The sequence below is a fragment of the Aquarana catesbeiana genome, unplaced genomic scaffold (genome assembly GCF_042186555.1).
Source record: "Aquarana catesbeiana isolate 2022-GZ unplaced genomic scaffold, ASM4218655v1 unanchor233, whole genome shotgun sequence".
NCBI classification, from domain to species: domain Eukaryota; kingdom Metazoa; phylum Chordata; class Amphibia; order Anura; family Ranidae; genus Aquarana; species Aquarana catesbeiana.
This window is the reverse complement of record NW_027362661.1, coordinates 1,447,258-1,472,980: the sequence shown is the minus strand read 5'-3', so window position 1 is coordinate 1,472,980 and position 25,723 is coordinate 1,447,258. Positions and strand designations below refer to the sequence as shown.

The window sequence follows — 25,723 nt, the reverse complement described above, 5'->3', positions numbered from 1 at the left end:
CCGCCGTGGCTGTCAGTCTCTCCTCCATCTTTGGCAGAGAATGCAGCAGGGTACTGAGAAACCATCTGGTCTTTGAATTTTCCCAGTCCCGGCGTCATCAATGATGGCCGAAACGGGAAGCACCGGTCAACGAACCCGCCCCCTAGTCTCTGCGTTCCAGGCGCTTGGAACCAGTAGCGCCATGCCCCCACAGAAAGCCACGTCACCGGACATGATGTCGCCCACCGGCCGGTACCCGGAACCGACATGCAGGACACGCCGCTGACCAGCAGCGGCACCTGCCCGGTCACCAGAGCCATGCCAGAGGACCCCGGGCACACAGACGCCACGCCTCCTGCGGGCCCTTGCATCCCCTGAGCTGGAGAGACCGGGGACTCCAGAACACCCCCCGCCCATACTGGGGGGGTGCTGGGATGTCACTGCAAAAAAAGACACAGAGGTAAGCCTACACCCTCCACCTTGGAGAGAGCGCAGCTTCCACCATGGCGGAGGAACACTAATTGAAGCCATGGTGGAAGAGGAGGAATTTAAAGGCTGCATGTGTTTCCTGGAAAATGGGCGGAGCTGCGCTCTCTCCAAGGTTGTCCTGAAAGGTGATTTGAGAAACTTACCTTTGTTACAGCAGCAGTCCGGTATAAGTTATTTTTGTAGGTATTTGAGTTGTTACACACAGCGCGGGTTTTATTCTATTTTATATTGGTGACATAATTGCCCAAACCTGGGTATCAGGAGTCATTTCCACCCTTTACTCTCGGCTGGGGTTCTTTGTATCCATATAACAGATGTTCTACATGACTAAATCTGCAATCAATTTTACTGCAAAATCAAAGGGGCCAAAATGTCTCCCCCCCGAGCAGTAATATATTTCTATCCCCCTTGGTGGGAGTGGAGATGACCCCATCTATAAGGATATACAGTGCGTACACACACAGCACAAGGACGTGTTCACACTACGAGATGTTTCTGTAGTTCCTCTGACATCCAGAAGGTGGTGATCTCACTTCTACCCAGACAGGAAGTCTCTATGGAAGACAGGAAGTGATGTCAGATACACACAGGAAGTTCCGTAGGAAGTAGAGAGAAGACATTGCTGGAAGTGGCAGCAAAGGAGGTAATAAGATCTTATTTTCTATTTACACCCAGTAACCCCCCGTCATGTCCGTCCTCTTCCTCCATAGTCACTGTGATGTCTTTTATCTCCAGCAGATGATGATACACACATATATAGTGTGGAAATGTAGAATAACCCCGTATATTACAATGAGGGAATTTATGGTCTGTACCACGAGGGGAGTTATTGATGTCAGTAAATGCCGGTTCCAGACTATGTGGGGGGAATGAAATTGGAATGAAATTAAAACAGTTATTGTGTCCCCGATCACCTCCACACCAGTTATTGTGTCCCCGATCACCTCCACACCAGTTATTGTGTCCCCGATCACCTCCACACCAGTTATTGTGTCCCCGATCACCTCCACACCAGTTATTGTGTCCCCGATCACCACCACACCAGTAATTGTGTCCCCGATCACCTCCACACCAGTTATTGTGTCCCTGATCACCTCCACACCAGTTATTGTGTCCCCGATCACCTCCACACCAGTTATTGTGTCCCCGATCACCTCCACACCAGTTATTGTGTCCCCGATCACCTCCACACCAGTTATTGTGTCCCCGATCACCTCCACACACCAGTTATTGTGTCCCTGATCACCTCCACACCAGTTATTGTGTCCCCGATCACCTCCACACCAGTTATTGTGTCCCCGATCACCTCCACACCAGTTATTGTGTCCCCGATCACCTCCACACCAGTTATTGTGTCCCTGATCACCTCCACACCAGTTATTGTGTCCCTGATCACCTCCACACCAGTTATTGTGTCCCCGATCACCTCCACACCAGTTATTGTGTCCCCGATCACCTCCACACTAGTAATTGTGTTGTGGTTGATTTGTGTGATACACAAGATACAATGAGCTCCATTTACTAAAGCAGATTGTATGCAGTTTTTAGGTGAGCTGACACATTTTTCCCACATACCGCATGCGATGCTGAAAATGTCAATTCGCTATCCCTTTATGCGGTATTTACTTCAAAGGGCAAAAACCGCTCTGTAAATACTGCATGAAACAGTGTTAAAGTCAATTCACAAAAGGAAATAAATGCATGTTGTAATTAGGCAGTGGTCCAGGCATGCAATAGTCAAGGATTGTGTTGGATTTTAACTGAATGTTAAGGAGCAGGCAGTCGCTGGCATCCTTAACAACCAGTAAACAACATGGTTTTTAAGGAGCAGGCGGCCGCCATGTCCTTGAACTCGTAGCTGCCATGGTAGTTAAGGAATGGGTGGCCGTCACATCCTTAACAGCCATGAGTCTTCTGCTGTCAGCGGGGTTCCCTGCTGAAGGCAGAATGTAAACCAAGGAATTTCCGGCGTTTCATCAGATTAAGCGACCCGTCAGAATTTGTAACAGATGTGACGTTCCGTCACCGCCATCTCGGTACATCCCGCACTCAGCCGCAGTAAGGATACAGTGAGAAGGCGGCAAGCGGACCTCTTGTTACACCCACCGAAGTTTTGCATTTCACACTTATTTTTAACAGTAAACTCAGCTTATATAGTGAAATTCAATATTTTGAAATCCCTTAGAACTGCTTTGATGTTGATTTTTCAAAGCAGCTGTGTTCTGTCAGATTAGCAAACCTGTGAGATCAGCAGACTTGCACAAAATCTACCCCACGGTCTCGCCCAAGTTTTGTCGATGCAACGATGCCAAGGGCTCACTGATGCACATCTGGTGGCTGTGTCCTCAAATCCAACCATTCTGGAAGGAGGTCCACCGCCTTACTAACCAAATCATGACATTCTCCTTAGACTTCTCTCCATCACATGTTCTGCTGCATCATCCTTCCATTCCGATAAAAGAATATTGCCGTTCTCTAGCCATGCATATGGTGAATGCAGCAAAAATGTGTGTACTTTTCTGAAGGCACGACTCCAACTCTCCCACGATAGCAGAGCGACGCATAAATAAAACCACAGAGATGGAGGAGCTTGTCCACCAAGCAAAGGAGACTCAGTCCAAATTTAACAAGCTATGGTCCTGTTGGCATCATTATGTCACAATGGACAAATACTCCAAACTCTTGGCCTAACCATCTGAATTAAACCCCCAACACCTCTAGGCGGAGGAGAATGGAATCCTCATTCCCTTTCCCCCCTTACCTCTCTTTATATTCTTCTCTGGGCTATCCCGGGCTCCTTCACCTTTCCCCCCTGAGATCCTAAGTCGGCTATTCCCTATCTCCTTTTGCCTCTCTGACTGACGAGCTATCACACCATACTTAAAAAATCCCAATATATATGATACATAACTCCCAGGCGAATAGCCGCCAACCCACCAGGACATTCACCCTCATGGCAAAGATTGCTCCTCATCACAGAAGGCTGGGTAACAACAACCCATTCAGAAACCTTGGGCCCAGAGGATCTGAGATGACCAAACACTACCCTTTAGAATTTAAACATCACTGTTACTAGCATGTACCCAACAAGGATAGCACAACAGTGTAGACTAACAAGAGTCCCGATACACTTAATATAGGTGTATTCAAACACAAAGGACACATTGGGGGTTATTTACAAAAGTGCAGTCGCTCTAAATCTAAGGGGTAGATCTGAAATGAGTGGAAGCTCTGCTGATTTTATCATCCAATCATGTGCAAGCTAAAATGCTGTTTTTTATTTTCCTTGCATGTCCCCCTCGGATCTACAGTGACTTTACTTCCAAATGCACTTTCAGTGCACTTCCAAGTTCACTTGCAGTGCAAAGTGGATTTTCCTTTAGTAAATAACCCCCAATGTGTTTAACCACTTGCCTACAGGGCACTTTCACCCCCTTCCTGCCCAGACCAATTTTCAGCTTTCAGCGCTCTCACACTTTGAATGACAATTACTCAGTCATGCAACACTGTACCCAAATGAAATTTGCGTCCTTTTTTTCACACAAATAGAGCTTTCTTTTGGTGGTATTTAATCACTAGTGGGTTTTTTATTTTTTGTGCTATAAATAAAAAAAGACTGAAAATTTGGTGAAAAAATGCCTTTTTCTTTGTTTCTGTCATAAAATTTTGCAAATTAGTAATATTTCTTCATAAATTTTGGCCAAAATTTACACGACTACATATCTTTGGTAAAGATAACCCTAATTAGTGTATATTATTTGGTTTTTGTGAAAGTTATAGAGTCTACAAGCTATGGTGCAAATCATTGAAAATTGATCACACCTGATCACACCTGATCACACCTGATGTACTGAAGACTTATCTAATTTCATGAGACACTAACAAGCCAGGAAAGTACAAATACCCACAAAATGACCCAATTTTGGAAAGCAGACACCCCAACGTATAATCTATGAGGCATAATGAGTGTTTTGAAAGGTTCATTTTTTTCCAGAAGTTTTTGGAAAATGTGGAAAAAAAATGAAAACGCGTTTTTTTTTCCACAAAGTTGTCAATTTTTAAGATATTTCCAACACATTGCATGTACCTAGCAAAAATGACACTCCAAAATACATTCTGCTACTCCTCTTGAGTACAGCGATACCACATGTGTGAGACTTTTACACAGCCTGACCACATACAGAGGCCCACCATTGAAGTAGCACCTTCAGGCGTTCTACAAGCATAAATTACACATCTAATTTCCTGACAACCTATTATTTTTGAAGGCCCTTATATTTCTAACACATTGCATTTACATACCAAAAATTACACTCCAAAATAAATTCTATTGAGGAAAGGGTAAAAAAAAAAGTATTACCTGTGGTTTTAGTAGTGTCCCCAGAGGAGAGAATTGGTGCAGGCAGCAGGCAGCAGGCAGGGATGTGCTTAGCAACAATAGTAATTATCCAGGCAGCAGGCAGGAATATTGTCTATAGTCAGCACAAGGATATCGTCAGCACAGCCAAAGCATTTGTCCATAGAAATTGTCCAGGCAGAGACAGCCAACACAGCCATAATATTGGTCCTGGTACACCGTTACCTCCCTGCACTCATTATTGTACCGCTCTCCAGCCCTTCATAAACATACTGCCTCTTGCTACAGCTAATTATTTCCATAGTCCAGGTAGCAGGCAGAGGTGTGGTCAGTTTATGCTGCAGGCAGGGGGATGGCGGCAGTAAGTCAGCAGCAGGCTGAGGGCCGCAATCAGGTAAGACCTGTGCACAGGGGCACAGGGGTAGAGGCTTCGACCCACCCAAATCTCTATGAAGCCTCCGGACTCCAGGCCAGGGTCGGTTCACATGTAAGCAGTCCAAACGGTTGGCAGAGGCATAGTCAAAAAACAGGCCAGGGTCAGTTCACATAGAAGGCAGTGGAATGGTTATTTGAGGAAGCATGGGAAATGGTCAGCACAGATCATGAAAATGGGGAAGTGGTTAAGAATATGGGCTAATATTTAAGGGATGTGTGATATAGTCTGAAGCATTCACCAATGCAAAGGCCGGGTTCAAGGGGACACTGGGAACAATGGTAGCTGGTATCTCTTCGAAATCCTTTACTGCTGCATACTGAACATCTTTTTTGGCGTCTTCGGCCTGCTTCAGATGGGGGAATGTGGTCCGGGAGGTGGTGTTCATGCAGTCGGCTTACAGCATCAGAGCGAAGGTTTTCTGGGGGGGGTCTTTGATGGTAAATGAGGGACGTGACAACTTCTTCAATGAATTTTAGGAAGTGGGCAGGGCTTTCGGTGGATTTGGTGTAAATTATGTAGGCATTATAAATGGCCAAATGAATTAAATAGAGTGCTACTTTCTTGTACCAGAAACGGGACCTCCTTATTGCTAAATAGGGCTGAAGCATTTGGTCATTGAAATCCACCCCCCCCATGTATAGATTGTAATCTTGTACACATTTTGGCTTTACAATGGGACCTCGTCTTCTCTGAACTTCAACGGTAGTGTCGTCATGGATGGTGGACATCATGTACACATTCCTGGTATCCTTCCACCTCAAGGCCAGCACTTCGTTGCATCTCAAAGTTGCTCTTTCTCCCCTCCGCAATTTGTTGTTTACTATGGCTTGTGGGAAGCCCTTTCTATTCTTTCTGGAGGTTCCACAGGCCAGGGTTTGTGCGAGGTATAGGTGTTTGAAAAGGGGCAGACTGGTATAAAAGTTATCCAGGTATATGTGGTAACCTTTCTTCAGCAGTGGGTAGGCCAGGTCCCATACAATTTTACCAGTTGTGCCCATGTAGGCCGGGCACTCAGGGGGCTGGAGCTGGGAATCTCTTCCTTCGTATATGCGGAACGCATACAGATATCCCGTGGCTCTCTCGCAAAGCTTATAAAATTTCACTCCGTATTTGGCCCTTTTGCTAGGAATGTATTGTTTTATTCCTAGCCGGCCAGAAAAGGGTACCAGGGACTCATCTACACATATATGCTTATCGGGGACATAGAGCTCTGCAAATCAATGGGAAAAGAAATTAATGAGTGGGCGAAGTTTATATAATTTATCGTAATTTGGATGATTGCGGGGAGGGCAATGGGTGTTGTCATTAAAATGAAAGAAGCGCATTATCATTTCGTATCGGGACCTGGGCATTACAGAAGAGTAAATGGGCATGTGGTGAATGGGGTGGGTGGACCAATAGGCATGTCCTTCATTTTTTTTTTTTTGTAAGCCCCATGTTTATGGTGAGGCCCATAAACATTTTGAACTCCTCCATAGTCAAATCCTTCCACTAGAATGGATGGGCGTATGAAGATTGGGGGTTGTTGGCAATATGCTGCTGGGCATATAAATTGGTCTGGTCCACGATGAGTTGCAGCAAAGTGTTGGGCAAAAATAAATTAAAACAATCAATTGCAGAAAAATTTTGGGTATTGGCCTGCACACCTGGCTGTGCCGTGAAAGGGTGAATTCTTGCTGATCCTGAGTCGGAAGGCAGCCATGTTGGATTGGCAAGACCTTCTGGGAGATATGTAGCGGCCCTGGCTCTTGGGGGACGTGGCACTCCAGTGCTGGTAGTTGGAGTTCCTGTGCTGGCATTTGGGCGTGATGCTGCGGAAGTGCTAGTACTGGGCGTTTCTTGTGGCCTTTCACTGGCGGCAGCTCTAGGACTGGGCCTTTGGTTTTGAGGTCTATCGCTGGCAGCAGCGCTAGTACTGGGAATTTGATCCTGGGGTATATTGCTGGTGGCTGCCTGGTTTCCAGAGCGCCGTGCTCTTTTAGGAGGGATCCATTCTTCCTCTGAATCGTTTGCCGATTCACTACTTTCGATCGGTTCAAATGCTGAATTTGATTCACAGGAATTGGCATTTGAATCTGATGAGAGCTCCCCGCTGCTCTCATCAGTCATGGAGAGGATCTGGAACGCCTCCTCACTTGTATAAAATCTTTTGGACATTTTTTCTGATGGGCTGTGTGACAGGTGACAAATTACGGTTACTGATGGGCGACAGGTGATGGGTGACAGGTGATTGGTGACAGGTGACGGTCACTGATGGGCGACAGGTGATCGGTGATGTGCGACGGTCACTGGTGGCTGACAGGTAATGGTTGACAGTCACTGATGGCAGTCTCTGATGGTGACTGGTGCACTTTATTGGACTGATAGGTGACAGATGAGGGTCACGGATGGGTCACTGATGACGGTCACTGATGGCGGTCACTGAAGGGTGACAGGTGCACCGCTGACGGCAGTCTCTGACGGTGACAGGTGCACTTAGTGGGCACTGACGGGTGACAGGTGCACTTAGTGGGCACTGACGGGTGACAGGTGCACTTAGTGGGCACTAACGGGTGACAGGTGCACTTAGTGGGCACTGACGGGTGACAGGTGCACTTAGTGGGCACTCATGGGTGACAGGTGCACTTTTATAAGTACTGATGTGGTGACTGTTGGGTGACAGCTGTAATTGGGGGGGGGGGGCAATGTGACAGGTTCTCTTTGTGGTGTTGGTGCAGTACACTACAGAACACACACAGATCGGTCACTCACTGCTCCTGGCTCTTCTCTCCTCACACTGGAAACGGTGTGTGAGGAGAGAAGAGCCGGTGACAGCTAGTAACCGGTCTATGTTTACAGTTAGTGATCGGCTGTGAATGGATCACAGCCGATCACGTGGTAAACAGCCACCAGCCATTGGCTGTTTACCCTTGTCGGTGACGAGCAGTGTTCCTGGGAACACGCCGCCACTGACGTGACCGCGCTGCGCGCTCCCGATCGCGCGCGCATGCGCAGTCTAAAGCGGGAATACCCTTTGTGATCGGCCGTGACGTAATCGCGGCCGATCACATGGTGAACAGCCATGCCCAATGGCTGTTCACTCCTGTCGGTGACGCGCTGTGTCCCGGGGACACAGCGATACCGGCATAGCAGGGCTGCGCGCCCGCGATCGCGCGCATGCCCTGTGTAAACCAGCCGTCATATGACGGCGGCCCAGAACAAGAGCCGCACCGCTCCGCCATCATATGACGGTGGGCGGGCAGCAACAGGTTAAAGGGTAACTCCACTTTCGTGGGGGAAAAAATATCAAATAAAGAAAAAATTAATATAGCGCATATGATTGCGACACTAATCATTTTGTAGTTGAATGTTATTAAAAATTACCTTTCCTTTTGAATCTGCAGCCAATGTAATGTTCTGAGAGTACATTGCAGTATGGCTACCTGGATTTGTTCTGTACACAGAGTGTGTACTGACCACTCCCCAGTACATAATTTCCTGCTTGTGTGATTGGCTCACCAATTTTCCCAGAAGTCTGCCTAGGATACAAGTCAGATTTCAGGCATATCTTGCAACAAAAATTTCATTTTTGGAGAGATACTTTCAATAGGATCACGTCTAAAGGGATGCAGGCTCAGCAGATTTCCTCATTAATGCCCTGTAGCTCCACACCTGACAGTTAATTATGAAACCACTCCCATTAGACCCACTCAGAACAGAGGCACAGACAAACACACAGGGATTTCTTCAGAATAACAAAAGGTAGGAATCTGCAACAAAGTTTGTTATAATCCTTGCGATGTACATTATCCCCAGAGGGGAATGTTTTTTTCTCAACAAAAGTGGAGTTACGCTTTAATTTCAAGGGTACATAGACACCTTCAACCAAACCCTATTTACCGTTGGCACATTTCATCCTCAGCAAAGACTGGTACATGACAGGATGTGCGGTTACACTTATGTTCGTAACCAGTGATATTGCTTTTGAGGAAGGAACAGAGAATCCCCCCCCCCCCCCCGACACAGTTTGACCAGACTATGCCCCCCTAACCTTGTTCCCGAGTATCAGTATTGTAAACACTGTTTAGATTGTTCATATCTGTCTAAACCCTACTATGTCATATGTATCTAAACGCTTGACTCACTCATTGTCGGATCTTAATGTTTGCCAAAGTCTACAACCGTTCTGTAAACTCTTCAATAAAAACTTTTGGAGAAAAACATGTGGGGGTGCTTTGGGGCATTGGGGCGCCATTGGCTGACACTGCTGTCAATCAAAGTCAGCTAGCCAATCGGAAGAGAGGGGCGGGCCGGGTCAGGGGTCCGTGTCTGAACGGACAGAGGGAGCTGTGACTGGGCTCGGATGCCCCATAGCAAGCTGCTTGTTGTTGGGGCACTGAACAGGAGGGAGGGGCCAGGATCACAGAAGAGGGACCCGAGAAGAGGAGGATCTGGGCTGTTCTCTGCAAATCCACTGCAACAGAGCAGGTAAGTATATTATGTTTGTTATTTTATGGGGAAAAGACTTTACAATCACTTTAGGTCTTCAAAAGACTCTGCATGCCTCCTAAAAATGTATTTGGGTGTTCACTCTCCAAAATAGGGGGACATTTTATGGATGTTTCTACTGTCCTGGTGCTCCAGGGCCTCCAAAAATTTGATAAGTAGTCAGGAAATTAGATGTGTAATTTCTGCCCCTAAAACACCTGAAGGTGCTCATGGGATTTTGGGCCCCTCTATGTGGTTAGGCTGTGAAAAAGTCTCACTTGGGGTATCACTATACTCCTTATAAGTAGCAGAATGTGTTTTGGTTGTAATTCTAAGTATGTCCATGCTTGAGAAAACCTTAGACTTACCGGTGACTGTATTTCTACGAGCCTTTCAGGACCGCACTTTGGAGAGAGCGTAGCTCCACCTCTTTACAGGAAACACTGCGTGCCAATGCCCTTTTTAAAGACAGCTGCTTCTACCATGCCTTCAGTTATTACCAAGAAGACCTCCGACATGCTGGAAGATATAAGCAGACAATTACCAAGCCCCATAATTATACTTTACATATGATAACCTAGGGAGGGAAGTAGGCTGCTGTCCTGGAAGGCTCTGTCACATACCTGACGGTAGAGCCTGATATGCAGGGAACGGCCTCTCTTACTCCTCTGATTCCGGCCCCCTGATAGAGCAGACAGGAGGCGCAGAAGTGCAGAGTCGCACGAGTGCCTGACAGGTCGCTGACCTTGTAACTGGAAACAGCAGCAGGTGGCACGGTGTTTCAGCAGGATTCTCCAGCTAGCGAAAGAGGCAGGTTAAGCAGACCGGGTCATACACTGGCGGGAACGTCAGGAGCCGAGGCGGAGACAGAGGGCGTAGTCAGGATACAGGCCGGGTCGGTAACGGGCTGGCAGCGAAGTAGCAGAGGGAGCAGGCAGGTGTGATGGTCAGAACAAGCTGGGTCAGATGCAGGCAGCAGGTAGCGGAATCAAGGGCAAGTCGGGTCGGTTAATCAGGTACAGGTATCAGATGCAAGTAGGCAGGAACACACAGGAACTCTGTAGAATGGACAGCACTGGGTGCAAGCACAGACAGAGTTTAAATAGCCTCCTGGGCGCCAAGGCTGTTACAGGCGCGCGTTGGCGCACCGGCATTCTAACTGAACAGACAGGCTGTCCTGGATCTCCATCTTGAGTACTGGCGTGCCCTTCTTGGTCATGTGCACACAAGTGCATCGGAGGTGTTCTGACAGGGAGTGAGGTCACAGGTCGTCTTCTCTGTCGGCCATCTTGGGTACTGGCTGGTCTTCCCTGACATTGCCCCCCCCCCAACGGGCAGCCTCCGGATGCCCAATCTGGCCATCTTGTCAGGATAAGTCCTCTTAAAGGTTTGGATCAGTTCTTGGGCATGAATGTTGGTTTCGGGTTCCCACGAGTTGTCCTCAGGACCATATTCCCTCCACTTAATCAGGTATTGAACTTGACCTCTCCTTCTCCTGCAATCTAAGATCGTCTCTATTTTGAATTCCTCTTCCCCGTCTACCACCACGGGTTCGGATGGTCCTGTATTCCGACCTGGAAAAGAATTGGGGATGGCGGGCTTCAGTAAGGTTATATGAAACACAGGATGGATCCTGAAGGTCTCTGGTAGTTCAAGTTCATAGGCGACATTGTTAATCCGCCTCTTTACAGGAAAAGGTCCTACAAATATGGGGCCTAATTTTCTCGAGGGACAGGTTAATTTCAGGTTCGTTGTGGCTAACCAGACTTGGTCCCCCAGGTTCAAGATCAATTCCCCTCTTCTCTTCTTGTCGAAGATCTGTTTATTGTAAGCTTGAGTCTTTGCCATCGTCTCTTGTAACAGTTTGTTGTTGGAGTTAAAGAAATCCAGCGTTTCAAGTACAGCGGGTACAGGGCATTCCAGGATGTTATTGAACAGAAAGGAGGGGTGAAAACTATAATTCGCGAAGAAAGGAGATTGTTTCGTGGCTGAGTGAGAAGAGTTATTGTAGGCAAACTCGGCTAAGGGAAGTAAAGACACCCAATCGTCTTGTGAAAAGAAAGAGAAGCAGCGTAGATATTGTTACAGTGTTTGGTTGGTTCTTTCTGTCTGTCCGTTAGTTTGCGGATGATAGGCTGAGGAAAATGAAAGTTCAATCCCCAGAGATTCACACAAGGATCTCCAGAATCTGGAGGTGAACTGGACCCCTCTGTCTGAAACGATGTTTGCCGGAACCCCATGGAGTCTTATAACTTCTCTACTTTTTGGAGGCTCTACTTCCCTTGCGACTCCCTTCCATCAAGACAAAGAGTGAAGATGATTTCCTAATACTCTTTGTAGGAGACACCTTCTAACGTCCAGAGTGTGGAAGGCCTCTTCACCTGGCCCAGAAGGAAAGGGACAAAAGGTAGGGAGAATGATCTCCTGCGTCCGGTGAAAGACCGGGGAAACTTTAGGCAGGAAGGCTGGGTCCGTCCTTAGGACTATCCTGTCTGGCAGACATCTTATAAAAGGCTCTTGGGTGGATATTGCCTGTATTTCACTAATTCTCCGGGCAGATGTCACTGGGACCAGAAGTATAGTATTTAGTGTCAGAAATCTTAATGATGCTTCTTCTATTGGCTCAAATGGTGACTTGGTGAGCCCCTGAAGAACTAAAGATAAATCCCACTTGGGAAAACTTATAATAGGTCTAGGCCTAATTTTTGCCATAGCCCTAAAGAACCTAACTATCAAGGGCTCCCTCGACAGGGTTTTTTCCCAAAAAAACTGATAAGGCAGCTACCTTGGTTTTGAGGGTACTCGCTGCTAAACCCTTCTCCATACCTTCCTGGAGAAATTCTAAAACTGAAATTAAAGTTTTTGCTGGAACACCAAGATTTGTAACACTTCCAGACATTGAAGTAGATAGCCCTGGTGACCTTCTTCCTGCTGGCAATAAGGGTGCTGATGAGCTTTTTTGAGAGTCCCTTTTTCCTTAATATTTTCGCTTCAGAATCCAGGCCGTCAGATTGAGGTAGGCTGGATCTGGATGGAAATCTGTCCTTAAAACAGAAGATCCGCCCTGAGTGGTAATCTCCAGGGGGTCTTCGCTGAGAGTTCTACTAGGGTGGAAAACCAGGGCCTCTTCAGCCAATACAGAGCGATTCGTGTCAGACTTGTGGATTCCGCTCTGAATTTTGCTAACACCCGCGGTATTAGTTGAAACGGAGGAAAGGCGTAAGACAAAGGGAAGTCCCATCTGTGGGCTAAGGCATCCACTCCGAGGGCCAGATCCTGCCTCTGAAGAGAGAAGACAGACGATGTTTTTGCATTTCTTTGATTTTAAAAGTCTACTTGAGGAGAGCCCCACTTCTCAGAGATCATCACAAATAACTCCTGGTTTAGAGACCACTCTGCTTCTCTTATTTCTCTCCTGCTGAGGAGATCCGCCAGGGCGTTTTCCGTGCCTTTTAAATGGACTGTGGACAACGAAGCCAAATTCTTTAATGCCCAGCTCAGGATCTGACGAGCTAGCTCCATCAGAGTCTTTCTGCTCGTGCCCCCTTGTTTTGCTAGGTATAATACCACCGTCATGTTGTCCGACAGTACCTGAACATGTTGACCTTTTTAGAAACTGCTGCAAACAAAGGAGGCTTAGCTGAATAGCCATTAACTCCCTCCAATTTGAGGACTTTCTTGCCTCTGGTTTGGACCATACCCCCTGAATTGTTTGTTCCTCGAGGTGAGCTCCCCAACCCCATGCACTCGCATCTGTTGTCAACCTGCGAGTTGCCGGGAAAGACCATGGGAGACCCTTTGAGTTGTTTTCCTGATTTCTCCACCACCAAAGTGATCTTTTTGCCTTTACCCCTATCTTAAAACTTCTTTTCCAGAGGTTACTGGTGTGACCAGTTCAGAAAAATGTCCGCCTGTAGGGGCCGAGCATGAAATCTGGCCCACTGTACTGAGGGGATTGCTGCTGTCAATAGACCTAGCACAGACATGGCCTGCCTTACGGACACCTCTGTGTTGGTTTGAAGTATCTTCAGAGCCACCTGCATCTTTTCCAACTTTTCTTGAGGGAGGAAGATTCTTTGTTTTACTGAGTCTATTTCGTACCCCAGAAACCTTACTCTTTGAGATGGTATCAGATTTGATTTCTGGAGGTTCAGAAGCCAGCCCAAACCGTTTAGATGTGCTTGGGTTACTTGCAGGTTGACCTCTACCTGAACCTTTGAGTCGGCAAACAGCAGCAAATAGTCCAAGTAGGGAACTATTGAGATCCCCCTCAGTTTTTTGACCAGGAAAATGTGGGAGTAAAACCCCTTCCCCTCCTGGTCTTTTGGGACTTGGGAGATGACACTTTTTTGCATCAATTCTCCTAACAGAGATCTCATAGCCAAGGCCTTCTTCTGATCCCTTGTAAGGTTTATCACATAAAACCGACTCGGAGGTACTTGTAAAAACTCTAGCTGATATCCCTGACAGATTAAATTCAGGACAAAAGGACTTTCTGTTGCTCTTTCCCAAGCTGGCAGGAAGTCCTGTAGCCTCCCGCCCACTGGGAGATGGTCACTGCTTTTTTGGGGTCTGCTCTGGAGGTCTAAAGAGCACCCCTCCTCTGCCTCTCCCTTTTTGAGGGTTCCAGGGCCTTTTCTGGGTTTGATCCCTTTCTTTATGGGCTTGTTGAAAAGGACGAAAATCCTTCCTTTGCTGCCCTGTTTTTTCTTTTTCTGTGGGAAAGCCTTTTTCTTATCCGCTGTCCTATCAAGGACTGTCTCTAACTCTGGCTAAAAGACCAGTTCACCTGTGAAAGGGATCCCACAAAGTTTTACCTTTTTGATGCTGAGTCTCATGACCAGGTTTTCAGCCAAAGGGCCCTCCTTGCAGAGTTAACAAGTGCTGAGGACCTGGCCGACATCTTGATGGATTCGGCTGAGGCATCAGCCATATATTTTACCGCTCTCAACAGGGTAAGGAAGGACTCCAACAGATCTTTCCTAGTACCTGCTACCACATGACTTTTGAGTTGTTCCAGCCAATACTACATATTTCTAGCAACAACTGTAGCGGCCATCGCCGGTTTAATGATAGATAGGGACAAGTCCCAGGCTTTCTCTAAAAGTGCATCTGCTCTTTTATCCATGGCGTCCTTCAATACACCCATATCCTCAAATGCCAGGTCCATCCATCTGGACACCTGAGAGAAAGCGGCATCAATTTTTGGTTTCTTGTTCCAAACTAACGCTTCGTCCTCTTCAAAAGGAAACCTTCTTTTGAGAGCTTTGGAGAAAAACTGGCCTTTTTCCGTATCCTTCCATTCTTTTTTGATCATATCCGACAAAACCTTGTGGACGGGAAAGACTATGTCTGGCCTCCTCCTGCCCCTGATACATTTTATTGTGTATCGATAGCTGGGTTTTCTCTTCCGGAATCTCCAAGGTGGTATATACTGCCTTAAATAAATCGGCCATCTCTTCCAGCCTTAGCTTGTATCTAGAAGATCTATTTTCTTCTTCCTCCTCATCCTCCTCAGAATCAATGGTTGAGGGAGGGATACTTTGTTCCTCTTCCTTTGACTCACTTCCCAAAATCCTGAAAGTGGTAGGAGGAAGGCTGGATTGGGAGCTCTGTTCCTGGCTGGAACCCTGGTCCTGTTTTTTCAGAAGGTAACGTACTGTCTCTAGGGTCTCTGCTAGTTCTTTTCTGACAGATGAAAGGAGCTCTTTACACTCCTGTGTAGATTCTTCTCTCACTAAACCTGTGATGCAGGATTTGCACAGCGGTTTGGGCCAGGAGTCCCTTAATGGGTTCTTGCATGAAGGGCATTTCTCCCTGTTGCTCTCTCTGACTTAGTGGTGGCTTTCTGAAAAATAGCAAGACATAACCCTCTATTAGGGCGACATATAGCTGCCAACAGGGAGAATCACACAGTGCCCACAGCAAACACTCCTAAGTGCCCCAGAGTCTCCCTCAATGCTGAACTGCTAATAGAACATTCCCACTATAGCAGACAGCTGCAGGCCTAGCATAGATACAAAGAAAAAACACACCCAGTGAGAAAAAGAAAGAGGTGCCACTGCACCTCTCCTACCTCGGCCTGGCCGGGAACCTGGGCACCTGCATCCGCCATCGCTGCTGATGATTCAGCCTCCTCCATTGCGGACGCCGCAGCTGCCGCGTGTGTACTTTTTAAATAATTTCCTCCATGTGCCAAACAAAAGGAAGTCCCAGCCAGAAGACCCGCCCCTTCCTCCTCCATTCCAGCGGCAGGAACCAATTGCTGCTACGCCCCGCCGGAAGTCTCCGCCCCTGGAACTGACATCACCCGCTCTGCGGGACCCGGCGCTGACATGCTGAGACCAAGCATGTACACTCAGACCGAGCACACCCGCGGTCCCCTGAGCACTCTGGGCAGACGACCTCCAGCAGACTATTACCCCTGTGAGCCAGCGAAAGAAGGCACACTGGTGCACCCCCCTCTCATGTGGGAAGGAGCTGAGTTGTTCAAAGAATAAAGCAAAGAAGAAAATGCTCAAAAACCCCCCTTGAAGAGAGCGCAGCCCCTCTGGTTCCCCAAGCAGTGCTTCCATGGCGGTGGAAACATTAAAACTAAAGGCATGGTGGAAGCAGGTGTCTTTAAAAAAGGGCATTGTCACGCAGAGTTTTCTGTGAAGAGGTGGAGCTACGCTCTCTCCAAGGTGCTGTCCTGAATGGCGAAGGGAGAAATATCTTATTTGACAACTTTGTGTAAAAAAAAAAAAAAAACAAAAAATTTATTTTCTTTCCTGCATTTTCCAAAAACTTTTTCCAAAAAAATTATATTTTAAAAAACTCACTATGCCTTACAGAAAATGTGTCAGGAGTGTTTACTTTCCTAAATGGGGTCATTTTATGGGTGTTTTCATTGTCCTGGTGTTCCAGGACCTCCAAAAATATGTAATTAGGAAATGAGATGCATTATTTATGCTCATTGAAAGCTCAATGGTGCTCCTTGGATTTTGGATCCCTCTAAACATCTAGGCTGTAAATGTGTTTTGAGTTGTAATTCTAAGTATATGTCTATGCTATGTGTAAGAAATAACAATGGAAATTTTTTGAAATAAATGTAAATTATTTTCCAAAAACATTGTGGCAAAAAGTTATATCTTCAAAAAAACTCACCATACCTCTTACTAAACACCTTGGACTGTCTACTTTCCAAAAAGGGGTCATTTGGGGGGGTATTTGTACTTTCCTGACATTTTAGGGCCTCAAGAAATAAGAAATGCCATCAGTACGTCAGGACTGATCAATTTTTAAATCTATATCCCATAGTTTGTAGACTCTATAACTTTCCTACAGACTAAATCATATACACAGATTTGGGCTATTGTTACCACAGAAATATATCAGAATACATTTTGGCCTAAATTTATGAAGAAAGATTTTTTATTTGCAAAGTTGTATAACCGAAACAAATATTTATTTATTTTCAAAATTTCAGATTTTTTTCATTTATATAGCAAAAAATTTAAAAACAGATTAAGCACTACCAAAAGAAAGTTATAGCTGTCTAAAAAAAAAAAAAATTAATTTGGGTAATTGCCATTAAAAGTGTGAGAGCGGACAATTGGCCTGGGCAGGAGGGGGGTGAAATTATCCAGTGCTGAGATAGTTAAATGTACAACAACCGTCCTATTACCCCCCTCACATCAACATCCTATTATTGTGTGACCAACACCATCCAAATAATTCTTATTTTCATTTCCCAAAGTTATCCGTCTACAAGGAGACCTGTATAGATCAAATGACGGCACCAATGAAGATGGAGGAGGACCGGAGTCACATGACTGAGAAGATACTAAACTTCACCCTGGAGATCATCTACCTGCTGACCGGAGAGGTGAGGAGGATTCTGGGAGGTCACATGACATCACTCTTATCTCTTAATAAAACACAAACCTGACTGGGGAGGTGAGGAGGATTCTGGGAGGTCACATGATATCACTCTTATCTCTATTGAAATAAAACACCGGGGGTGGGACCAGAAGTCGACCTGTACGGACGTGTGAGGGGAGAGCTCCTGCCATCCAGCTGAGTTTACTGTTCTTACCCCCTCCACCTTGCCTTCCTTGCTCTCCGCACAATCCCTCAGAGCTTCCCAGCCTGTCAGCGCACTGCCCGCACACAGGATCCTGGCGCTCTCTGCACCCATAGCCGCCTGACAGAGAGGCCATGGCCGCGGCTCCAGCACTAGGTGTAGCGGCCATCTTGCTCCACTTGGACCTGGTGCCTGCACTCACCCCTGCCACTGGAGCTGCCCAGACTGTCACACTGCTGTCTGCAAACCAGCACTCACCTGCTCCTACAGCTGCCTGGAAGAAGGACAGGACACGGCTCCAGTTCTGGGAGCAGCAGCCATCTTGCTATACCCCAGCAAGCACCCTTGGTCTCCTGACTCCTCTGTGCCTGACCCATTGTGTGTGTGTATAAATATAGATAGATATATCTATCTATCTATGTATGTGTGTATGTATGTATATGTGTGTGTGTGTGTGTGTGTGTATGTATATATATATATATATATATATATATCTATGGTCACTGGAGCTTCCTGCTCTGTAAGATCGTTGCCCCACAATATTATCGCACTAACTGCTCCACTATTTCCCTTTATGGGGGGCGTGGCTAACGATGAATGGCTGAAGACATGTACCGCTGAGCTCTGTGCTCTCTCGATGACTGCAGGCTGTGTTCCCAGCTAATCACACCCAACCTGCTGATGGCGGCTTCCAGCTCTAACCCTGTTGACTTTGCTGATCTACCGCAAGGCACTATCCAGCGCTACCTGCTATGTACAGCCTCACAGGACTCCCGTGTGGGGAAAGACAAACTGCTGGCCAGCAGAATTCCAGGCAAACCCAAGTTTCCTCCCCCGAATGCAGCGGCTTCCTTTACAAGCGTGGATAACTCAGATGAGCTCCCGGCCCCTCTGATGGACCCTCCAACTCCCAAAACCGGATCTGCACTGTCCTCTACCACAAACGCGGACACTGTCCCAGCAGAGCTGCTCCCCCCAGCCTCAGGTGGGGCTCCGGGCTCCACATCCACTGCCCTTCTCTCTTCCTTCCGGGCTGACTTTGATTCCTGGGCATCCAAGATGGAAACTTCTCTCCACAGTGAACTGAATGCCCTCAAGCAGCAGGTTTCGGCATCGGAGACCACAGTGTCTGCCCTGGCTACAATCCAAGAAGACCATATAGGCCGTATAGTAGCAATTGAAACTGCTTACATGGCTCATCTCTACCATTTACGGCAACACCAACTCCAAATAGAGGATGGTGAAAACCGGAGCCGCAGAAACAACATCAGGCTGCAAGGTGTCCCGGAGGCAACCTCAGGTACTGATCTGAAACCCACTATCATCTCTATCCTCAATCAGGTCCTGGACAGGGAAGTTGCATCCCCTATTGAACTGGACAGGGTGCATAGAGTGGGGGCGACTGAAGAGGGCGCTTTAGTATTTTTTGAGACACCTTCCCCAGTTGTTCTCTCTGACCAACCTCTTTCCCACTCAGCTCCTTTCTCCTATCCCCTCCCTCCCCAACTTACCCTTTACTCCCCACACTCCCCTTTCTCCCTTATTTTTCTTATTCTCTTTTCCTCTTATCACTCCATCATAGCCCACACAGTGATTACTCACCCCCGGCTACAATTTTTCTTATATGATATAAATGACCTCAATGTTGCCTACAAAAGAGGACAAATCTTCTATCAAATGCACAAACGCCAAGTTAATGTGCTTCTTCTGCTAAAGACACATTTTCACTCTGCCTCCACCCCTTGCTGTTCCAATAAATATTTCAACAGATGGTTCCACAGTACTAACCCAACCCAGAAAGCAAAGGGAGTGTCTATTGCTTTCCATAAGATGCTCCCTATAGAAGTGCTTGATCATCTCTCTGACCCTCAGAGAAGGTATGTTTTTGTGAAATTCTTGCTATGGGGTGCCAAATTTATGGTAGCTAACATTTACCTACCAAATATCAATCAAGTGCCATCCGTGTTGCAGTATTTGAGGATCCTGTTCGTATTCATGGAGGGTAAGGGTGGGGATTTCAACACCCCTCTGGAACCACTTTTAGACTCCTACACCTCGCGGTCATGTATCTCATTCCACAAACTGAGGGCTTTGAAATGTGCATTCTACGATCTGCGTCTTGTAGAGGTTTGGAGGGTGTTGTACCCCACTTCCCGTAACTATACCCACTTCTCTCATGTACATCAGAGGTATAGTCGCATAGACTACCTAACGAGTGACCACAGCTGTCTGAATTGGTCTCCTGAATGCGACATAGACTCAGTGGTCTGGTCTGACCACTCTCCTATACACCTGGCGTTCTCACTCCCCTCCACTACAATCAGGGAGTGGACATGGCGCTTAAACAATTCATTGCTTACGAATTTGGAATGTGCGACAAGGGTTTCGGACACAATATCTAACTATTTTGTTGACCTCGCTTCAGATATGACATTGTTGCCCATTCAATGGATGGCACTAAAAGCAGTTTTACGTGGAACCTTTATTCAATTGGGTACACGTCTGAAAAAGGAACGTTCGGCTGCCATTATGGCTGCTATTCAAACACTTAGAAATGTAGAAACTGAGCACAAACATTCCCCAACAGTGTCAACGCTGACGGACGTTTCCAAGGCCCGATCACAACTCAGAGAACTGTATGAGACCTCCGCACACACATATGCGGAAAAGCTCGCTTTCAATCAGTATAAATTTCTAGACAAATGTAGTAGATCATTGGCTCGCTCACTGCATCCAAAAGTATCTTCCACTTTTGTGCCCCATATTCAGGGGGCGCAGGGAGAATTGATCTCCTCACCTTCTAAGATGGCTGAGGAATTCAGGGACTTTTAGCAATCCATGTACTAACATCTCTGAGTCTCAATTGTCAAGTTCCCTTTTTACCTTGGCGGAAGACCAATTATCCTATGTTTTGGAAACTGCGCTCCCTATTTTGGATGGTGACACCATTACAGATCTGGAAACTCCTATCACGGAGGATGAAGTTGCAAAAGCCATTGCGGGTACACCAAGTGGAAAGAGCCCAGGCCCTGATGGCTTCACTCCTAAGTTTTATAAACTTTTTGCTCCCCTTCTCATGCCCTTCCTCACTAAGATGTTCAACTCTTTGTCAGAGGGCTCAATGTTCCCTCCACAAACACTCAAGGCTCATATATATCTCATCCCAAAGCCAGACAAGGACCCACCTCTATGCGCAAACTATAGGCTGATATCTTTGGTGTCGACTTGAAAGCCTTTGCTAAAATCCTGGCCAATAGGTTACAACCATTGTTATCTGGGTTAATCCACTTAGATCAGGTCGGCTTTGTGAGTGACCGTGAAGCCAAGGACAATACCCTGAAGACCCTTCTTCTAACTAACTATGCCCGGACCCATGATATTCCATTGTGCCTCTTAACAGTCGATGCAGAGAAGGCATTCGACTGAGTTTGAGAACTAATATGATAGTGAGGATAATGTCCCTTTACTCCTCTCTATCTGCTAGGATTAGACTGAATGGTTCTTTGTCTCCAGCCTTTTCTATCTCTAACGGGATGCAACAGGGCTGTCCCTTGCCCCCCCTCCTCTATGTTCTAACTATGGAACATTTGACTATTACTTTACGTAACAATTCCTCTATCCAAGGTATAACAGTTGGGCCCACCCATACTAAACTCGCCCTCTTCACAGATGATCTGCTCCTGTTCGTGACGCACCCACACACATCCTTGCCCTTAGTATTGCAGGAGTTCCAGAGATTTGGAGCTGTTAGTAACTTCAAAGTGAATTACTATAAATCGGAAATCCTTAACATATCCATATGCCTAAGTGTCAGAAACCATGAAATCAGACCGAGACAGAAGCACGGTTAAATCACACTTGTTGAATAATAAAAATAAATAGAACAAACGTAGTCAAAACATAGCCAGAGTTCAGGATCCGGAACAGATAGTCAGACAAGCAGGATCTGGAGCCAGAAGGGATGTCAGCCAAGCAAGTCTTTTAACAGGAATGCAGGAGAGCGTCCCTGTGATGTTGACCAAGGCAGAGATCCTTTGGGCTGGATGGCTTAAGTAGGCAGGACTGACTAGCAGGATATCATCAACAGCTGAGTAACTGTGGAGAGATAGGAGCTGGCAAATAGCCGACAGCTGAGCAGCCAGCTCAGAAAAGGAAAGGCCGAGCCCAGCTCTGACACTAAGTCGAACCTACAAAAACTCTCAACCACCTTCTCTTTCAAAACTGGTTCCACTTCCATCAGGTACCTCGGAATTCAAGTACTGGCTGACGCATCCCAGCTCTTTTCCCAGAACTTTACTCCCTTACTCCTTAGAACCCAAGCAGATTTATCTACATACAGTATCTCACAAAAGTGAGTACACCCCTCACATTTTTGTAAATATTTTATTATATCTTTTCATGTGACAACACTGAAGAAATGACACTTTGCTACAATGTAAAGTAGTGAGTGTACAGCTTGTATAACAGTGTAAATTTGCTGTCCCCTCAAAATAACTCCGCACACAGCCAATAATGTCAAAACCGCTGGCAACAAAAGTGAGTACACCCCTAAGTGAAAATGTGCAAATTGGGCCGAAAGTGTCAAAATTTTGTGTGGCCACCATTATTTTCAAGCACTGCCTTAACCCACTTGGGCATGGAGTTCACCAGAGCTTCACAGGTTGCCATATGAACCCAATTGAACTCTCCGCTCTCCCATGGACCTTGCCCACAACCTGCTCAGGCCCCCTCAACGACCTTACCTATCAAACGATTCAGATCCGGGATCGCATGCTGTCCAGAAGGGGCCTATCGAATCACATGGGGCCTATGACTCTCTTCTTTGGGACCCCGGGCTTCCCGCTGGCTATGTACGTAACAGGATTCGGACCATGGCGAAAAGAAGATCATAGGAGACTTGCCCAGGTCCTTCGAGCCAACCCCACGTTAAGGACAGATGCCCCTCCCGGTTCGCTTTCCCGACACCCCCATGCAGTGGCTTTAGAGACAAAAGACTACTTCTTACTTCTGGACTTTCCTGTCCATTCCAGACATTCTAGCTGAACCAACAGGATTTGAGGAACTGCTCATACAGGAAGAACCTCCAACACGTGGTATCTCAACTTTACTCCCTCTTGCTCAGTATTTCTTCTCCTGACCTTCCACCATTTACAGAGGCCTGGGAGGCTGAACTACGTCACTCTATCTCCCCTATTGACTGGCAAAAATGTTTTATCCTAACGCACAAGTTATCCCTAGCCACTAAGACCCAGGAAAAAGTATTTAAATTGGTAACGAGTTGGTACAGATGCCCATCTACTATAAACCATTTCAACTCGGCAGTACCAGATACCTGTTGGTGGTGTCTTAGCTCCCGGGTACCATGCTCCACATCTGGTGGGAATGCCCTCCTGTACAGGGATTTTGGCAACAGATCTTCAGACTATACTGTAAACTGATGGCGACTTCCATTCAACCTTTACCTGAGGTAGCTCTCTTATCTATACTCCCTGGTAAATTCAAATCCATTGCAACACTTTCTTGCAGCGGCCAGAGTAGTGACTCCCTGTCACTGGAGATTGACAATCATGCCTTCCCTGGGTGATTGGGCTACTGAAGTGGACCACATAAGGGACCTTGAACGTCTGTTGGTGGAGGAATATGGTAAAGATGAACAGTTTTCTATCACTTGGACTTCATGGTCCATGTTCCGATACTCCTCTGAGTTTATCTCCTGGGCTGAGAGTAGCCTAGACGATGTCACCTTGGCACTATGAGGGGGTGCTTCTTGTCCCCTATATTTCTGCCTCCATTCCTTTTCCTCTATGTCTAAATACACCCTTAGGAATCCATTGAGCAAATGTATCATGACTTTGACTTATCCATTGTTACTGATTCAGTGGGTGACCCCTACGACATATTATTTTCCATAAAGACAGATTTTTCATATAACCTTTCCTGGTGCATTACATATGGGACAACTATGATCTCCTTTTCTGAAATGATGGTGAATGTTACTTTAACCTGTAATGTTTTCAGGGGTTGCTAACACAGATGGTCTCCTGATGTGCCACATAAACATGTTTTCATTCAATTTTTACGTAACCTGGATATGCATTCGTTTCGATGTACATGATACTTATTGTTGATGTACCTTACCAATGTTTGTAATGTTTATATATTCTTCTATCTCTCATGTTCTCTATATGAATAAAATAAGGTTGAATTAAAATAAAACACAGACCTGACCGTAGAGGTGAGGATTCTGGGAGGTCACATGACATCACTCTTATCCCTATTAATAAAACACAGACCTGACCTGAGAGGTAAGGAGGATTGTGGGAGGTCACATGACATCACTCTTATCTCTATTAATAAAACACAGACCTGACCGGAGAGGTGAGGAGGATTCTGGGAGGTCACATGACATCACTCTTATCTCTATTAATAAAACACAGACCTGACCGGAGAGGTGAGGAGGATTCTGGGAGGTCACATGACATCACTCTTATCTCTATTAATAAAACACAGACCTGACTGGAGAGGTGAGGAGGATTTTGGGAGCCTAACATGATATTCCTATTGGTTCCTTAATACAGAGATTTCCTCTTGTGAAGTCAGGTGATCATATGACCATCACAGTGCCTCCACGTGACTCCCTAAAACCTGAGAGACACGACATGCAGAAGATTCTAGAAGTCACCAAGAAGATGATGGAGCTGCTGGCAGGAGAGGTGAGCGGTGCTGGGAATTCTGGGACATTATCCAGTAACAGACAAGGGATGTGTCTGGATGGTGACTGTATCATTGTGTGTGTCAGGTTCCTATAAGGTGTCAAGATGTCACTGTCTATTTCTCCATGGAGGAGTGGGAGTATTTAGAAGGACACAAGGATCTCTACAAGGACGTCATGATGGACAATCAGCCGCCCCTCACATCACCGGGTAAGAGGAGACTTTATTGTAAAGGAGAGAGCAGTACGGAGGCTCCACCTAGATCCCCCATCATCTGATAAACACATAGAAACAATGTATTCAGTCAGTGTGTGTGTTTCCTACAGATGGATCCAGTAATGGGAACCCACCAGAGAGATGTCCTCATCCTCTGTATTCCCAGGATTCCACACAGGAAGGTCACACCATCCCTCACCATCATCAGGTAGATGAGGAGCAATCACTGATAGTATCATTAGGATCTGGACATTATCTGCATTGTTACAATTGATGTCATTTTTATTATATATTCAGAGTGGAAACCTGAGAGATTCTAAAGTTGAGGTTAAAGAAGAGATAAAAGAGGATGATGAGGATGGAGTGATGGAGGAGTCAGAGTCTCTTAAAGAACACAAAGATCTGTACCAGGACACCATGGTGGAGTCGTCTAGCTACAGAAACCCACCAGGGAGATGTCCCCGTCCTCTGTATTCCCGGGATTCCACACAGGAAGATCACACCATCCCTCACCATCATCAGGTAGATGATTGACAATTATTGGTAGTTTTGATTTCTACACAGCATGTTTGTTACAATGAATGTTTTATTATATATTCAGAGTGGAAACCTCGGGGATTATAATATTGTTCTTAAAGAAGAATATAAAGAGGAGGATGAGGAGTATGGAGTGATGAAGGAGTTTTCAGAAGGACACAAGGATATGATGGAGCCACCTAATACCAGGAACCCACCAGAGAGATGTCCCCGTCCTCTGTATTTCCGGGATTCCACACAGGAAGATCACACCATCCCTCACTGTTACAAGGTTGGTGGGACGGAGCTTATAAAAGACAGACTCATAGAGACGATGTGTGGATTTTTAGGTGATGTCACAATAACAAAGCTTATATTTTACAGATGATATTTTCTCTCATTTTCTTGATTTAGAGTGGAGATCCAATCTATATAAAATTTGAGGTTAAAGCAGAAGAAGAAGAGAGGTATGTGAGGGATGATCA

The 25,723-nt window shown here is 46.2% G+C and overlaps 3 protein-coding genes across 3 annotated transcripts in view; 2 read left to right on the top strand and 1 right to left on the bottom strand.

Annotated features, from left to right (window-relative positions):
- LOC141121836 (uncharacterized) overlaps nt 1–25,723 on the top strand; it is a 963,509-nt gene that overhangs the window by 732,055 nt on the left and 205,731 nt on the right. Inside the window, exons 11-12 of the mRNA XM_073611566.1 lie at nt 25,020–25,244; nt 25,324–25,530. Of these exons, the coding sequence (XP_073467667.1) occupies nt 25,020–25,244; nt 25,324–25,530 (432 nt within the window). The remainder of the gene's footprint in view (nt 1–25,019; nt 25,245–25,323; nt 25,531–25,723) is intronic.
- LOC141121842 (uncharacterized) overlaps nt 1–25,723 on the bottom strand; it is a 297,848-nt gene that overhangs the window by 114,635 nt on the left and 157,490 nt on the right. The gene's annotated exons all lie outside the window — the stretch shown is intronic.
- LOC141121818 (gastrula zinc finger protein XlCGF66.1-like) lies at nt 1,005–24,784 on the top strand. The gene is made up of 4 exons (XM_073611534.1): nt 1,005–1,111; nt 17,467–17,595; nt 24,372–24,506; nt 24,593–24,784. Exons 2-4 carry the CDS (start codon nt 17,500–17,502, stop codon nt 24,782–24,784), a joined length of 423 nt encoding a protein of 140 aa, XP_073467635.1. The 5' UTR covers nt 1,005–1,111; nt 17,467–17,499.

What these genes read in the sequence shown, in the direction of transcription:
- LOC141121818 (XM_073611534.1), top strand. Translation starts at nt 17,500, where the DNA reads ATGACGGCACCAATGAAGATGGAGGAGGACCGGAGTCACATGACTGAG. An exon ending in TCTACCTGCTGACCGGAGAG is followed by an intron (nt 17,596 to 24,371) that starts GTGAGGAGGATT and finishes TCCTTAATACAG; the next exon opens with AGATTTCCTCTTGTGAAGTC. An exon ending in TGGAGCTGCTGGCAGGAGAG is followed by an intron (nt 24,507 to 24,592) that starts GTGAGCGGTGCT and finishes TGTGTGTGTCAG; the next exon opens with GTTCCTATAAGGTGTCAAGA.